This window comes from Propithecus coquereli, unplaced genomic scaffold, assembly GCF_000956105.1.
Source record: "Propithecus coquereli isolate 6110/MARCELLA unplaced genomic scaffold, Pcoq_1.0 Scaffold1, whole genome shotgun sequence".
NCBI lineage: Eukaryota > Metazoa > Chordata > Mammalia > Primates > Indriidae > Propithecus > Propithecus coquereli.
This window is the reverse complement of record NW_012133857.1, coordinates 12,821,011-12,839,371: the sequence shown is the minus strand read 5'-3', so window position 1 is coordinate 12,839,371 and position 18,361 is coordinate 12,821,011. Positions and strand designations below refer to the sequence as shown.

The 18,361-nt window shown below is 38.7% G+C and overlaps 1 protein-coding gene across 3 annotated transcripts in view; it reads right to left on the bottom strand.

The window, feature by feature from the left end:
* The window catches only part of RBM6 (RNA binding motif protein 6), an 86,502-nt gene extending 76,289 nt beyond the window's left edge, over positions 1–10,213 (bottom strand). The window contains exons 1-4 of one of the 3 annotated variants that reach the window (XM_012660247.1): positions 10,107–10,213; positions 5,287–6,565; positions 3,238–3,327; positions 1,608–1,677 (exon numbers count right to left, since the gene is read on the bottom strand). In XM_012660247.1, coding sequence (XP_012515701.1) covers positions 1,608–1,677; positions 3,238–3,327; positions 5,287–6,565; positions 10,107–10,150 — 1,483 coding nt within the window. In that variant the 5' untranslated portion in view covers positions 10,151–10,213. Of the gene's footprint in view, positions 1–1,607; positions 1,678–3,237; positions 3,328–5,286; positions 7,152–10,106 lie in introns of those variants that run through there. The other 2 variants (XM_012660167.1, XM_012660331.1) reach the window with 2 other exon arrangements.
* Between the last annotated feature and the right edge of the window lie 8,148 nt (positions 10,214–18,361).

Below are 18,361 nucleotides of genomic sequence, written 5' to 3'. Positions count from 1 at the left end.
AAAAAAAAAGAAAGACTATGTATATATGTTAAACATATTATCACATGATATAATAAAATGCTAAGATTGCATTTTCTGAAAGGTGTTTTTTGGTTTTCTTTTTAAACCACTGTCCTTAATGATTTCACACATGTATCAATGTCTTTGGTCTGCCAATTATGATTCTAATAGCTATCAACAGCCAACGAATATAAGAACTTCCTATTTGGACCCTATATGTTAATATAATTTTTACTCTGCTGACAACTCTGACAATATAATTAGAAAGTCAATGAGCACTAAAGAAACTCAAGAGTCTGATTGCTGCTATTTAAACATTAAGATATCTCTTCTTTCCTAAATATATCAATACTTAATGAAAGTACAGTTCATTAAACAAGATTGAAGCTGAGGTTATTACCCTGTGAGTTAAAAAGCATCCCCAGTCTGTAAAGTCTATCTTTAGTTCCCAAAGAAAGCACAGATGAAACACATGCAAAAAAATAAATGTAACAAAAGTGAGGTGTACGAGAACAACAACATAACTACTCTTAGTCATGTTTCCACAAATTCAGTGTTAATAGCTTTCTGTAATAATGCTTCTGAACTTGTTCTCAAATTACATAAAAAAATTATTTCTGGACTTAACACAAATATCATAGTCTTTAAAACATAAAAATTTATTTTTGTGGGTAATTTTTCCTCTGCAGAACCAATGTGAAGAAGCTATCTAGGTAATGCAAAAATTTTACTCTATGGTAAACTGTTTAAAAGTAAATTACATCCTCAAAAATATGACATGTTCTTACCTGAAGATTTCTTTAACTGAATTCTAAGTTCTGTGAAAAGATTAATGTTCTACTTTCTTCAATTTAAAAGTCTACAAATAGGTCATCTAAAGATTACCTTTATTTTAAACCATTTCTTATTATGCAGTCCTAAAAATATTGGTCAAAATCTCGAGTGCTTGACATTTCACTTTTGACTACTTTTTCCATAGTAAGATTAAAAGGAACTGACTGAACTTGGCACTCTGAAATATAACTAGGAGGATACTCTGAAAAGTTTAATCTGCAGTTCAAACCACAGAACAGATGTCAAAGAGAAAGCTCTTCTGGATCTATTCATGAATTTCAACAAAATAGCTGTTGCATAACTCCGTTCTCAGAATAAGACTTTAAAATTCAAGAAACCACTAATTTGTATAATTTCTCTGGAAAGTCGTAAATTTCACTCTAAGCAATGAAATGTAAAATTTTACATACAGCAAGTTTATTAAATCCTACCAGGCTCAAATGTAAACATTCCGCCACCATGAAGAACATAAATAGCAAGATTATTAATTTAATTATATAAAATATATTAAGGGACAATTGCTGCAACACTCACTTTATATCTCACAGGCACTCAGAAGAACTGGAACACGCATCCTCATCGCCCACGTGTGGACAAACATCCACAAAGAACCACAGCTAAGACTAAAGCTGGTTGTTATTTGAAGGCACCAACAGGAGGCTTTTGGAAATCTTATTTGTGATTTCTTAAAAAAAATTTTGAGTAGCATATGATGCAGAGATCTGACAAAGATGCTTCCTAACCCAAGGCCACATGCATGTCAAGAAACTCACCTGTGTTATACTCCTTCAACTCCAAGTTCTTCACAGGCATGCCATCGGGAGTCCGAAAGGCGTTAAGAATCTGCAAGAAGATGGTATTTGCATTAAGGATACAAAGCATAGTCAAACACTGAATATTATATTTACCATACTGGCTTTTATTCTACATAATTTAAAGCTATGATTACTTTATAAAGGCAAAATTAAGTCACGAACACTTTAGGCATTCAAAAAATGTTGAATGAGAACATAATTATTCAAAAATTCTCAAGTATATAAGAAAGCCAGAAGAGCATGACCTTCAAAAGCTCAACTCTGAGATCAGACTGTCTGCATTCTAACCCTCCTGGCTCACTTGCTGTGTAACCTCTTACAGTTTCTCATCTGTTAAACATAAAATGATGCACTGGGCTCATTATAGTCCAGGGCTATGGCACTCCCTCAGCATGAACTCCCTCACCCTGGTCAATTGTTTTCCCTATCTTTAAATGGACTGTTCTCTCACTGCATTCAGGCTTGGGCTCAAATATCTATTCTTCAGTGATGTCTCCCATGACTACCCAGTCTAAAACATCCCCAACCCAAGTGACACACTAAACCTCTACTTTGGTTTTCATCAGAGCATTTATCACTGCCTGAAACTGTTATCTATTTTTTGCTTGCTTTTTTATTATCCATGGAGGCAGTGACTTTATAATATTCACTGCTGCATCACTCAGTACCTAGAACAGCACCTGACACACAGTAATGCTTAATATTTGGATTGACTGAATTAAGAGTACCTACTCATAGGATACATTACAAACTAAATGATCTAATACTTGTAAGTATCACACAATGTCTGGCACAAAGTAAGCACGGTTAGCTCTTGTTGTAGTATTCTGACCAATTCTTCCATAAATTCGCCCATAATTTAGTCAGCCAATTCTTTGACATTGGGCAGTTAAGCAGTTTCCAGTTTTTACTATTATAAATAAATTGCATCTTTATGTATGTATTCCAGAAATAATGTGCCCTAAAGGATGATTATCAGGTCTGAAGAGAGCAATCATTTGCCATAATTTTTTTTTTTTAATAAACCTCACCTCAGTAAGTACATGTATAATTGGTGACATCTGAGTAAGTACTACGGTTATACCAAAAGCAATTTCCTGGTTTAGATATTGTACTACAGTCATACAAAATATCAACAATGAGGGAGGCAGGGTGAAGGACACACAAGACTTCTATGTTTCTTTGTACCTTCTGTGTATCTGTAATTTTGCAAACTAAAGAGTTTAAAAAAAAATTTTTTTTTTAAGAGACAGGGTCTTGCTCTGTCACTCAGGCTGGAATACAGTGGCATGATGTAGCTCACTGCTGCAGCCTTGAATTCCTGGGCTCAGGCAATCCTCCCACAACAGCCTCCCAAGTAACTGGGACTATAGGCGTGCACCACCACACCAGGCTAATTTTTTGTTGTTGTTGTTGTTGTTAGAGATGGGGTCTTGCTATTTTGCCCAGGCTGGTCTCGAACTCCTGGCCTCAAGTGATCCTTCCACCTCAGCCTCCCAAAATGCTGGGATGACAGGCATAAACCACTGTGCCCAGCTTAAAATTTTTTAATTAACCAAAACGGAGAAAGAGAGCATATACGTCTTACCTCTTCTTTTGTGGCATTTTCAGGTACCCCACTTAATTGAATAAGCCTGCTGGGTTTCTCTTCACTTGGACCAGTCCTATAATCTTGATCCTTCAATTTAGAATGAAAAATTATTACACAAATATACTTTAGTGTGCAATATGAAACTCAACATGAAATATAGGTACTCAGGATCAAAAAGAAAATGACTCATATTATATGAAGATATGAAAAATTATAATTTTCTCTATTGTTCTGAGTTCCAAAATTTGACTTCAAATTATTAGAATATAGGTGTGCTAAGGACCAAGGCTCACTGAAGGAGTCTTAAAATTGTAAAGCAGAGCATTATGAAAGACAACATTGAATGGGACTTTTATAACTAGAAAATAACACTAACATATTCTCCAAAAAAGTATAATTTTCTTTTCCTGAATGAGCAAATAGCAAAAAAAGAAATTTAAACTAGACGTCATTTATTAAAGATGCCTTCAATAAATAAATTTCTGAACAAAGTCAAAAGGTGTCATTTGAGTCTAAACCACACAACAGTATAGTTGAGAGAAATCTGTATTTTTCACATTTATAAATCTATATTTTCCAATTAATTTCCCTCCATTTTAAAAGTTCTAAAACAGATTTAAGTTTTTAGAAAAAGTCTATAACGAAGTGACCATATCCCCCAGTTATGCCTACTGTCCTGGCATAATTATCAATAATGTCCTCTTTTATTCTTGAAAGTATCCTGATTTAGACAATAAATTATATGGCCATCCAGCTCTAATATTCCCAAAACTCATTATTTGGTTAGCATGTTATAGGATGACCATCCAAAGTAACAGAAACTAAGTAGAGATGGGTAAAATCTATTTATTTATTTATTTTTTTTTTTTTGAGACAGAGTCTCACTGTGTTGCCCAGGCTAGAGTGCCATGGCGTCAGCCTAGCTCACAGCAACCTGAAACTCCTGGGCTCAAGCAATCCTTCTGCCTCAGCCTCCCGAGTAGCCGGGGCTACAGGCATGCGCCACCATGCCTGGCTAATTTTTTCTATATATTTTTAGTTGTCCGATTAATTTCTTTCTAATTTTGGTAGAGAGGGGGTCTCACTCTTGCTCAGGCTGGTCTCGAACTCCTGAGCTCAAGCGATCCTCCAGCCTTGGCCTCCCAGAGTGCTAGTATTACAGGTGTGAGCCACCACGCCCGGCCCATTTCTTGAATATGTAATCTAAAGGGTTATGTTTGTAGTTTGAAAATGAAAATATTATCTTTAAAAACAGATTTTACCGGCCAGGCGTGGTGGCTCACACCTGTAATACTAGCACTCTGGGAGGCCAAGGCTGGAGGATCGCTTGAGCTCAGGAGTTCGAGACCAGCCTGAGCAAGAGTGAGACCCCGTCTCTACTATAAATAGAAAGAAATTAATCGGACAACTAAAAATATATAGAAAAAATTAGCCAGGCATGGTGGCGCATGCCTGTAGCCCCGGCTACTCGGGAGGCTGGGGCAGAAGGATTGCTTGAGCCCAGGAGTTTCAGGTTGCTGTGAGCTAGGCTGACACCACGGCACTCTAGCCCGGGCAACAGAGTGAGACTCTGTCTCAAAAAAAAAAAAAAAAAGAAATGTAACATTTAAGTTAATTATGTTAGTTGCAAATTGGAAACTTGCAACATTAACATTACCTCCTCTTGACTGGAGAAAGGAAGACTCCTAAGTATTCTCTGAATGAGTTTAAGTAAGAAAATGAGCCCTAAACAATCACATGGCGAGACTATGCAAGAGTTGCAAGAACAACTCCCAAAGACAGATACTTTCAAACTAAATTATCCCAGGGCATCTAAACCTGCACCATAAAGCAAAATAATGAATTAACATACATCAAAAATATGATCTGAGCTGGGGGCCCTTTCTCTAGAGATTTACGTTTCTGCATTTCCACTCCTGAATACAAATTTTGTTCATCAATGGTTGTACAAGGAGAGATCCAGAACTGAAGGTCCTGAACTCTACACTTCATCCTTTAGAAAAGCCTTACGAAAAAGGAAAAAGCAACCCACCCCCAACCAAATACCTGAAGGTCCCGTTGGGCATCTCGGGCAGTTTCACCCTCTGGAAAAGACTTGCTCTGGCCATAGCCAAATATCTGGCTTCCTGGCAGCCTGTGATCCACATCGCGGTACTCCATGCTTCTGTAATCAGTGTCTTGCTGGCCAAGAAAGTCCAGACCACCTTCTTCTTTAAACAGACCAGCATCTGAACTCTGTTGTTCACCTCCAGAAAGTTGTGACTTGTCTTGGTCTTGAATTGGACTTTGGTTGTTCTGAAAGTCTGATGGAGACTCATGTTCAAAGGCTACACCTTGTGTTTCTCCTTCTCTTGTTTCTGAATGCTCAAATTCTCCCTTCTGAATGCCAAAAGCAGGCCTTTCTATTGTACGGTCATGTGTGGATTCTTCTCTCTTGTTCACATTCATACCAGACTGTTCTCTATCTTGTGTAGAGGGCTGAATGTAATCCAAAATATTTGGATCCACAGGGGGCATCTCCCTATCTTTAAATTCCATACAAGGTCCCATTTCTCTGCCCCTAAAATCCTGATCAGTCCTGGACCGGTGTCTACCTCTGAAATCTGAATGTGGTGTATCCCTGTCCCTAAAGTCTAGATCAGTAGTACCTGAACCTAGGCCTCTAAAGTCTACCTGTGTTCCATCTTTGTCCCTGAAGTCCACATCAGATACATCTCTATTCCTAAAATCAGAACGGGCCTGATCTCTGGCCCTGAAATCCAAATCTGATAAATCCCTTCCCCTAAAATTTGCATGGGATCCATCCTGGCCTCTAAAATCTAAATCATAAGTGCCCCGGCCCCTGAAGTCAGACAGAGGAGCATCTCTACCTCTGAAGTCAACAGTGTGAGTATCCCTGTCTCTGTAGTTCATATGAGATGTCTCCCTACCTCTATAATCCATAGAAGTACCATCTCCACCCCTATAGTCCACAGGTGGTCCTTCTCTATCCCGAAAATCCCCAGAATGTATGTCCCTACCCCTAAAGTCCAACTGTGATGAATCTCTACTCTGAAAATCAGAAGATGAAAAATCTGCCCCCCTGAAATCATGTCCAGGTCCCTCCCCTCCTCGATAGTCACCATGCGGTCCGTCTCTAGCTCCATAGCTGAAAGAATGCTCCTCTACATTTGCAAAGGGAGGCCCCGAATGCCCCTGGAAATCAAAGGGAAGTGAATCTCTGCCAGGAAAGTTGCCAGAGTGTCTCTCTTGAGCATGACTCTTAAGGGGAGGAGGAGGATAATCCCTGTTCCACCCGGGAGCAAACCTTTCTTCTTGGCTCCCACTGTAGAAACAAAGACAGTGTTATTTATATTGTCCAGAGAGTTTGAAATCTACACACCAGCATATTCTTCTCTAATCACAGTACATTCTTCTGTAAACATTTTTTTTTTTTGGCAGAGTTCTGTAACAAGGTCCTAGATCTGCAGAAAACAGCAAAGTTTTGCTATTTTAAGACGAAGTGGCGGAGTAAACTTTTATGCTCCCATTTCACAACACGAGGAAAGTCAACACAAGGTTTTCAACATGACTGCTGCAGAAAAAGCTTTCACCCAGTCCTGCAACAGGGAAAATCCGCAATACCAGATAAGCTAACAATGGTGACACACTACAAAAATTTCCATTTCTACAGCCAGGGAACTTAGAATTCCAAGGTCAACATGATTCCTATACATCAGAAAAACCAATGCACTGTAATGTTTTACAGTAAGTTCCAGGAGGTGTCTTTCTCATTGCTGCATCCAGGGATAATGTTCCAAAATGTTTTATTACAGCTACAGCATGGACACCACCCAACCAAAATGGATGTAGACCCAAAAGAAAGAAACACTAGTTGTAAATCACCAGTAGGAGTTCAACAGTGTTCCACAGCTGAGCATCAGCCCTGGCTGCATCTAAATCCCAGTTCTACCATGGCTCTGCCAAGAAGTGCTCTCACCTGGGTCCTATTATAACTACCCAAGGGCATCACAGGAGGCAGCATCAATCATGCCACAAAGTATGTGTAAGTCATCTAAGCCAAGCAACAGCATCCAGGAGCTTAATGTTGAAAGGGACCTAGAGAGAGCATTAGGCCTTCAAGCATTATCCCCATGACCCAAATGAAGAAGCTGATATTCCAGATTCCAATGCCTCATGCTAATTTTTCATGGTAATAAAATGCATTTAAAAAAACAGGCATAGTATTAAATTCACATTCTCAGTTTATAGAACTCAAGAGATAAACAAGTGCTGGCCCAATCTTTCATACTAAACTTCTTTCCTTTAACTAAAGTTCCAGGGCATTTTACATGTTTTCGCTTTGGTCAAAGATCAGGGAATTTAAGTAGGCAATTAGGCACCTGGGGTCCTGGGTGGGGACACATGAAAAAGAAATACACGAAATGATTTGAAGGGTCATCTGCTATTTAGCAGTAAAACAAAAGCATTCAGGTATCAATTATCAACTCAGTTCTCTTCACCCAGAACACACAGCTTTTATCATAAGACCCTTCTGAGCTCAGACTACATTACTACAGTAAAATTCAAGGGATGACCAATTCTGGGTCACTCAGTTCAAGAGAAAGAGTTACACAATGTCAAAACCTTTCTTAAAGTAATAGACACTTAACAAAATTAACTTAAACACTAGAATGAAGTATATTTAATGGATTTTCAGAAGATGACGACTTCCACCGGCTCCCATTAACATTAGTTATGTCTGTGGTTAATCACAGAGAAGTTTAGATGTTCTTCGTAAGTAACACGATTTAACACTAAAATTAAGATGTTACCACTAACTATGTATCTCCCATATTTAAAAATCATTCTAGAGTCCACTTGCTCAAGGCTTCTTGGGTGTGGTTCCGGATAATCTTTTTAGAAAAATAATTTTAAATTAAAAAAAATAAATAAAAATCATTCCAGACCTTAAAAAAAATCATTCTAGTCCTAATAGTTAGCTTGCAGGGAGACTTAAGCCTCATCAGATTCTCATGGGATGAGGTCTGAGGTATCTAAATCTACATGTTTTCTGACCAGAACATATCCAACACTGTCCTTGAATAACTGCCCTAAAGATTATCTTACCCTCCTGAATTAAGATCAAATAGATCTGGAGTAACCCACTGTACTATGGTTCTTAGATCTGTATTTTATGCAGACTAATCAAGAAACAGTTCTATTAATATAAAATAGCAGTAGCTATGAAAATGATTTTCAACCAAATAAAAACAAATTTAAAAAGAAATACAAAATCATTTTCCTACAAGATACCTTCTTCTGGTCTAAATTAGTCCCCCAAAAAGGAATGCTATGTAAACTACGTCTCCCTCCTGACAAAAGATCTTAAAAAATAGCATCTAATGACTTACATTTAAACTAAAATTAAGGTGGTGAAATATACTTTTTACTAAATTTAAACAGGTCGAGGAAAAAATGTTCTGAAAATAGAAAAAAAGTTATATGATAGAGATAAATTTATCTAACATTTCTGATTATTTACCTATGTTAATTCCATTAAAAATAGCTTTACTTCCAAAAGTATGTTCATAAACAGAAGTAATAAAAGGACAAATTAAAACCTAAATATTTTAAAATGTTAAAGTACAAGCCCACTAATCTTGACTAGGGATCAGCAAACTTTTTCCGTGAACAGCCAGATAGTAAATATACTGGGCTTTGTGGGTTTATACAGTCTCTGTCACAACTATTCAACTCTGCCACTGTAGCATGAAAGCAATTATAGGTAATTTGTAAATGAATAAGTGTGGCTGTGTTCCAATAAAATTTTATTTGCAACAACAGGCTGTGGGTTACAGTTTGCTGACCACTAATCTAGACCATAATATTTTTCTTTTTCTTTTTTTTTATTTTTTCATTTTATTTTATTTTTTTTCCCCTACAACTTCTTGGTTAGCATAGACCATAATATTTTGAAAGAAAAAACATACTCAGCACTTTAAATACCACTAAGCAGAAAGAAAAGACCCTTATCATTTAGCATTTACGAAACACTAGTTTTACTAAACATTATATGGATCTTCTAAACTCAGTCACTACCTAAATTTTTCGATGGAATGCCAAGCTTCAGAATAATGAATGAGAATATCTGTTGAATTTAAACAATAAAATCTTGCAGACTGCCAATCCAAATAAAAATTTACTATTAACAGAAGTTTCAACTGGAGCATCAATACTTTTGAATGCACAAATTTAAAGGTCAGATTTCTTTACGATATACCAAGTAAAACCATAAAATCACATTTGTATAGCATTTCATTAATTGTAAATACAGTGCAATAGTTTTTAAAATATCATCATCAATGTGTATTATACTGGCTGTAAAAAAATTAACTCCCTATAAAATACAATCTATTTACATCTGAATGCTACCACCTGCTCCACTCTTCTTGGTACCCAGTAACCTGTGAAATTGAAATGTAACTTAGCAAACTACATCAATATGCCATAGGCAAGGCATAGCTCTGCATTCTAAACATAATTAGTGAACTTAATGGAACTTTTATAAGCATTTATGTACATTTTGCTAGCTTTCCCTACTAGCCAAGTATGTATTACTTTGCTAAAAGAGATAAAAAGATACAAGAGACTTGGAGATATTTTTAATATTTTCAAAAATGTTATATGACAAAACACTTGGCTGCTGGGTATTCAGTCTCACAATGACTTTAGAAATGACTAGAAATTTTTAAAACAGTTTCTATTTTTAGAAAATCAGAGATACTTCTCCACAAAGTATCTCCCTTTAGAATAGGCCAAAATGTTATACTATATATTTATCATTAAAATAATAACAATTTCAATACTCAAATTTCAGGACTTACCGAAAAGGTCCTGTTCTGTTAGCAGATCGAGAATCCCCCCACATCTCTTTCTATGTCAACAGGACCCCAATAAGTAGATACTTTTTCTACCAAACTCTGGTTATAGCAGTACCTGTACAAAACAAACCACAACAAATAAATACTTTTTTTTTTTTTTTTTGAGACAGAGTCTCATTCTGTTGCCCCAAGTAGAGTGCAGTGGCATCATCATAGCTCACTGCAACCCCAAACTCCTGGGCTCAAGTGATCCTCCTGCCTCAGCCTACTGAGTAGCTGGGATTACAGGTATGTACCACCACGCCCAGCTAATTTTTTCTATCTTTAGTAGAGATGGGGTCTTGCTCTTACTCAGGCTGGTCTTGAACTCCTGAGCTCAAGCAATCCTCCCACCTTGGCCTCCAAGAGTGCTAGGATTACAGGCCTGAGCCACCACGCCCAGCCAACAAGTAAGTACTTTAAATCAAGAAGTAGAGGGTAGGCTTCCCCCTGCTTGGTTTGTCAGGGACCACATCAGCAGAGATAATTTTGGAGGTCACTTTTAAACATTTACATATTTATTATAAGAAAAATACACCTTTAATTAAAACAGGTACTCTGGGGCACCATAAACTTTTCAATATACTGAATTAGATATTTACTAATTTTTTCTAGCACCCATTCGTGCTTCCTTTTTGGAAACAGCATGTTGGCATTAACCCCATTCTCAATCCATGTGGCTGATCCTACACAATCAAGCCTGGCCAATCAGAACAGTCTATTATCCTCACCACAGTGATTGCTTTGAAGATGGACATGTAACTTCAGTCAAGCTCAGAAGTTATCTCAAGGAACTTTGTTATAGCTACTGAAAAAGAAGCAAATCTTCATGACCTTGAATTTGGCAATGGTTTCTTAAACATGACACATGAAGCATAAGGAATAAAATAAAAAATAGATAAACTTCATCAAAATTAAAAACTTTTGTCCATTGAAGGACACCATCAAGAGAGTGAAAAAGATAACCTACAGGTCATCAAAATGGCAGACTAAGAAGTTCCAAGATCTCATTCCTCCACAGAAACATCAAAAAAAAAAAAAGAAAAAGTGGTAACTGTCTGAACAAACTTTGCCGGAGCTTTAGAAAAAAGTTAAAGGTCCCAGCGACTTGGGAGGCTGAGGCAAGAGGATTACTTGAGGCCAGGAGTTCAAGACCAGCCTGGGCAACATAGTAAGACCCCCCCCCCACCACCATTTAAAAAAATAAGAAAAAATTAACCAGGCACAGTGGCTCACACCAGTAGTCCCAGCTACTTGGGAGGCTGAGGTGGGAGAATTGCTTGAGCCCAGGAGTTTGAGGCTGTAGTGAGCTATGATTGTGCCACTGCATTCGAACCTGGGTGATAGAGAAAGATCCTATCTTGAAAAGAAAGGAAAAGGAAAAGGAAAAGGAAGGGAAGGGAAGAAAAAAGATAGCCAAAGGTTTACAGCAACCAAGCAAATGCCCAATCAACAAAAAGCTAGCCAGGCACAGTGGCTCACACCTATAATCTCAGCACTTTGGGAGGGAAAGGCAGGAGGCTAGCTTGAGGCCAGGAGTTTGACACCAGCCTGAGCAACATAGCAAGACCTCATCTCTACAAAAAATTTTTAAAAAATAAAAAATTAGCCAGGCATTGTGGCATGCGCCTATTGTCCCAGCTACTCGGGAGGCTAAAGTGGGAGGATCACCTAAGCCCAGGAGTTCCGAGGTTGCAGTAAGCAATGATCAGGCCACTGTACTCCAGCTTGGGCAACAGAACAAGTCCCCATCTCTTTAAAAAACTTCCTTCCCTCAACAATGAGAGCAGACCATATTTGCAAATTATTGTATATATCTGTTCTACCCTGCCTGGGGTATTTAAGTGCTTGTCTGTATTTCAACCTAACTCAGAACTCAGGCAGAAAAGTGGCATGCACTACTAACAAAAGCTGCCAAAGCAGACTACAGACTCACAGAAACCTGGGGCAAGAGATTATGGGTAGAGGCCCAGAGAAGTTGGGGTGAAACTCTTTGGAAAATTAGGGTATTCCAAAGCAGCACATATACAGGCAATTTAGAAAGCTACACACGTGCCCAGGCAAGACATACAATCTTACAAGACCTGAGAACATCATAAACTCTCACCTCAAGCTAATCCCTAGGCTCAAAGCAAACCTAGCTAAGTGTTGAAGGAGTGTCCCAGCAAAGAGCCAAACTGTAGAGACAGGGAGAGGTAGTTATTTACTTTGTTTTTCTGCTTCTCTCTTTTTTGTTTTTCCTGGTTTGTTTTCTGTTTGTCTGTTTGAGCTCCTGGCATTCAAGGAAATCTTGGTCAAAACATTAGCTGAATATGAGCTAAAGGAACAGAGACTTCAGTGATCACATATAACAAGGAACAGTCTTTGCAAAAATACTTTAGAAGTCTCAAAACAGACTACTACAGCCTTCAAAAGTCAAAACAAACAAAAAAAAATCAGCAAATCCTGAGAAATGGGAAGAATCTGACTTCCAAAGTTGCCATATTATAACAGTCAAATGTCCAATTTTCAACCAAAAAAAAACCACAAGATATACAACACAAACAGAAAATATGGCCCTTTCAAAGATACAAAATGAATCAACAGAAATACCTCAGGAAGCCCAGATATCAAACTTACTAGACACAGACTTTAAAACAACTGTCTTCAACTGCCCTGCACTCTGCCAGCCGTGACCGGGCATATTTATTTAAAAAAAAAACAACAAAAACTCATGACCAGCCTGAGCAAGAGCAAGACCCCATCTCTACACAAAATGGAAAAATTAGCCAGCATGGTAGCATGGGCCTGTTGTCCTGCTACTTGGGGGGCTGAAGAAGGAGAATCACTTCAGCCCAGGAGTTTCAGGTTGCAGTGAGCTATGACAACGCCACTGCCACTGCACTCTAGCCCAGGTAACAGAGCAAGACTGTCTCAACAAAAAACAAAAAAACCTGTCTTAAATATGTCCAAAGAACGAGGCGGGGCACGGTGGCTCACGCCTGTAATACTAGCACTCTGGGAGGCCAAGGGTGGGAGGATTGCTTGAGCTCAGAAGTTCGAGACCAGCCTGAGCAAGAGCAAGACCCCGTCTCTACTAAAAATAGAAAAATTAGCCAGGTGTGGTGGCGCACACCTGTAATCCCAGCTACTCAGGAGGCTGAGGCAAGAGAATCGCTTGAGCCCAGGAGTTTGAGGTTGCTGTGAGCTAGGCTGATGCCACGGCACTGTAGCCTAGGCAAGAGAGTGAGACTCTGTCTCGAAAAAGAAAAAAAAAAAAAAAAGGTAGCTATATTAATTGGTATAGGATAAGCTATTATGTATCAAGTTTAAAAAACATGTGCAAAATACTATTCGTAATATGGTATTATCTGTACAAAATAGAAAAGAATGTATACAACCAGAGGGCTGATTGACAATTCCCAATTCCAAAACTTACCACAAAGCTACAGTAATCAAGACAGTGTGGCACTGGCATAAGGACAGACATACATATCAAGGAAACAGAACTGAGAGTCTAGAAATAAACCCTCATATTCAGGGTCAAGAGATTTTAGACAAAGTTGCCAATGAGGAAAGGACAGTGTTTTAAACAAATGGTACTGGGACAATTGGATGTCCCTATGCAAAAGAATGAAGTTGGACCCCTATTTCATACCATATAAAAATTAACTCAAAATAGATCAAAGACCTAAATTAAGAGCTAAAACTATAAAACTTTTAGAAGAAAACACAGGCAAAAAATACCTGTAACCTTGAATTAGGTAGGTAATGGTTTCTCAGATAAGATACCAAAAGCATAAGCAACAAAAACTTGATAAACTTGATATCATCAAAATTTAAAACTTGCATGATTTTTTTTTAAATCTCTGTATCCCAAGTCATCAAAGACTTCTGTGTTTTAAAGGACACCAAGAAAGTGAAAATTTATGCAAATTATATATTTGATAAGGGACTTGTGTCTAGAATATATAACTTGTATCTAGAATATATAACTAACTATAACAATTCAGTAACAAAAAGACAATCCAATTTAAAATATGGGCAAAGGCACTGAACAGGTATTTTTTCCAAAGATACACCAATGGCCAAAAAACACAAGAAAAAATGTTCCACATTGGCCACAAGGGAAATGCAAAGTAAAACCACAATAAGATACGGCTTAAGTCCACGAGGGTGACTATAATCAAAAAGACAGTTAAATGTTGATTAGGATGTGGAGAAAACTGGAAACCTCACAAAATGCTGAAGACGATGGGGAAAAGATTTATCAAACTGGCCAGGTGGGGTGGCTTACAACTGTAATCCTAACACTTTGAGAGGCAGAGGCAGGAGGATCACTTGAGGCCAGCCTAAGCAACATGATGAGACCTCGTCTCTATAAAAAATTTAAAAATTAGCCAGGCATGGTGGTGCACACATGTAGCCACTTGGGAGGCTAACACAGGAGGATCACTAGAGCCCTGGAGTTTGACGTTACAGTGAGCTATGATAGCACCACTTCATGCTAGCCTGGGCAACAGAGGAAGACCCCAACTCAAAAAAAAGATTTATCAAACTATCTAGTAGTACTTCCCTCCATAGTTTTCCTCAGGATAGGTGTAGCTCTCAGAAATATGCAGTTTATTCTAGCAAAGCAAACAATTATAGGTCCTAGGGCCAAAATGATCTCACTTATCAGATCCCAGTAAAGAAGTTGGCTGAGCCGGGCGCGGTGGCTCACGCCTGTAATCCTAGCTCTCTGGGAGGCCAAGGCGAGCGGATTGTTTGAGCTCAGGAGTTCGAAACCAGCCTGAGCAAGAGACCCCGTCTCTACTAAAAAAAAATAGAAAGAAATTAATCGGACAACTAAAAATTAGCCGGGCATGGTGGCGCATGCCTGTAGTCCCAGCTACTCGGCAGGCTGAGGCAGAAGGATTGCTTGAGCCCAGGAGTTTGAGGTTGCTGTGAGTTAGGATGACGCCATGGCACTCACTCTAGCCCAGGCAAAAAGAGTGAGACTCTGTCTCAAAAAAAAAAAAAAAAAAAGAAGTTCGTTGATATACACTGCAGGACTGAGCCGTGAAAGTCATGATCTCCTAAGGAGTGATAACAACTCACCTATCATATCAACTAGCTCTGAAAAGAAATGGTACTAAAACATCAATCCCATAAATGACTATGGCTGGCAGTGAACAGGCAAGTAGGAACAAGAAGGGCCTGATACCTTATTGCCCAGATCCCACACCCAACTGATGCTACAATACGATGAGTAGAAGGGCCCCAGGGGCTAGTTCTAAAGCAAAAAAAACTTTAATGTTTTAAAGGACACCACCAAGACAATGAAAAGACAACCCACAGAATGGGAATATAGGCACAGGTGAAGTTGCTGCAGGTACAGACCTTGGTGGTAGCAGTAAATATTCAAATGAGAACTTTGATGGCTGAAGTAAAAAACAGTTCCATGTTGAACATGGGTCAGCTGAACATAAGTCAGCTGGTCCTGAAAGATGGCAAGCATCATGTTAAGTTAAAGGCTGTGCTCCTAGTGACACTCTTCCATCATCGATTCCCTTTTTTTTTTTTTTTTTTTGACAGGGTCTTGCTCTGCCTCCCCAGCTAGAGCATAGTGGCATCATCATAGCTCACTGGAACCTAAAACTCCTGGGCTCAAGCGATCTTCCTGCCTCAGCCTCCAGAGTAGCTGGGACTACAGATGCATGCCACCACACCTAGGCCATCAATTACTGTTAAGTCCTTTTAGTTTCCAAGAAGCTAACCAGTAAGTTATAGGAATAAGGTCTCCCCATTGCAGGTCAGTACCCTTTATGGCTGGAACTATGATGGTAGCTAATTGATTTGGAACTTCCTCTGTCTTTTATTCTTTCCCCACCCGTGGCAACCATTTTCTGTCGCTATGATTTAGACTACGCTGTTTCGTATGAGTAAAATCAGACCCTATTTGTCCTTTTTTGACTGGCTTATTTCACTCAGCATAATGTCCTCAAGATTCATCCAAGTTGTAGCACGTGTCAGAATTACCTTCCTGTATGAGGCTGAATAATATTCCATTGTATGTACATACATTTTACTTACCCATTCATCCATCGATGGACATTTGGGTTGCTTCCACTTTTTAGCTATCGTGAATAATGCTATTATGAACATGGGTACAAACATCTCTTTGAGATTCTGCTTTCAATTCTTTTGGGCATATACCCAGAAGTGGAATTGTTGGATCATATGGTAATTCTATTTTCAATTTTTTGAGGAATTGCCATACTGTTTTGTCTTTCATTCTTGATTAATAAAAACATTCCTAGGAAATGCTTTCACTCTGGTCCATCTTGCATAGGTCTAAGAATTTTCACCTCTAGCAGCACAATACCAATACCCCAGGCTATCCTTCTTAATAATGATTTTAACTCTAAAAGCCAACAAAATAAAAACCAGGGGTCCTATTCTATTACTTTTAGTTGTGTTATTTAACAGCTTGATCCTGCTTTAAACACTAATTTTTTCCAAAGTAAATGCTCTGGGCCCAACAGAACACTCAGTTAAGAGCATCAAGGGGTGCCAAGAAGCAAGAGTTGCTTTGACTGCCTACCCACTCCCCAGATCTAACTATGAGCTTTTAAACAGTAGTAACTTTAATGTGTGTTATAGGAGCTGGAAATGAGTGGCTGCTGGAAGTACCCTTGCCCTCCAAAAGATGCCCACTTAAAAATTTTAAGTGTACTCACTCCAATTACCAGGTCTCAAAAGAGTCATTCCAGATCTGGAAACATGTCTGCTGTCTTCCCAGGACAGAGTATCAGTTTCTCAGGCTCCCTCTCTAGACTCAGAGCCTGATTCCCCATTGATGATACTTGCCTTGTCTACCCTCAGACCACATTAAAAATTAATTAAAAATGGATCAAAGACACATGTAAAAGCTAAAACTATAAAGCTTCTAAAAGAAAATACAAGGCCAGGCATGGTGGCTCATGCCTGTAATCCCAGTACTTTGGGAGGAAAGCTGGAGGCCAGGAGTTCATGACCGGCCTAGGGAACAGATTAGCCAGGCATGGTGGCACGTGCCTGTAGTCTCAGCTACTTGAGGGGCTGAAGTGGGAGGAATGCTTAAGCCCAGGAGTTTGAAGCTACAGTGAGCTGTCATTGCACCACTGCACTCCAGCCTGGGTGACACGAGACCCAGTCTCAAAAAAAAAAAAAAACCACACAGGAGAAAATCTTTTTGAGCTTAGTGTCAGCAAAGATTTCTTAGAATCCAGAGAGCACTAACCATAAAAGGAAAAGATCCAAATTGAAACTTGCTCTTCGAAAGACATTGTTGGCCAGGTACAGTGGCTCAGACTTATAATCCCAGGACTTTGGGAGGCCGAGGCAGGAGAATCACTTGAGACCAGGAGTTCAAGATGAGCCTCGGCAACATAGCAAGAGTGTGACCCCATCTCTACAAAATATAAAAACTAAAAAATTAACCAGGCATGGTAGCCCACGCCTGTAGTCCCAGCTATTCAGGAGGCTGAGGCAGGAGGATCACCTGAAGTCCAGGAGTTTAAGGCTGCAGTGAGCTACGATCATGCCATTGCACTCCAGCCTGGAGACAGAGCAACGCCCTGTCTCTCTCAAAAAAAAAAAAAAGAATAGGCAAACTAAAAACAGGGAGTAAATATTTATAACACATATCTAACAAATGCTCACTATGATTAGTCATAAGGAAAATACAAAATAAAACTACAATAAGATACCAGTATACATCCACTAGAATGGCTAACATTAAAAAGATATCAAATCAAATACAAAAGGATTTCCAGCAATCAGTACTCTCATATTTGCACTCTCCATAGGAAAAAAAAAAGAACTCTCATACGTTGCTAGAGAGAATGCAAAATGGTACGACCATTTTGGAAATTGGCCTGACAAACACTACCCTATGACCAGCAATTCCATTTCTCAGTATTTATCCAAGATCAGTGGAAACAAAAGACATGTACAAAAATCCCATCTAAGCTTTATTTATAACACCCTTAAAAAAAACAGAAACGACCTAAATATCCTTCCATAGGAGATGAGATAAACATTGGTGTCCTGAAGGGGTTTCCTCTCTAGGGCAATGTATTTCATTTAGGTTTGAAATGAAGAGATGACTTTCTTTGGTAAAGTGAGAGAAGGGTGAGTAGGGGAGGGCAGGCACAAAAGGAGAATCAATAAGACCTATTCTTTTTATTTTTTAACTTTTTTTTTTTTTTTTTTTT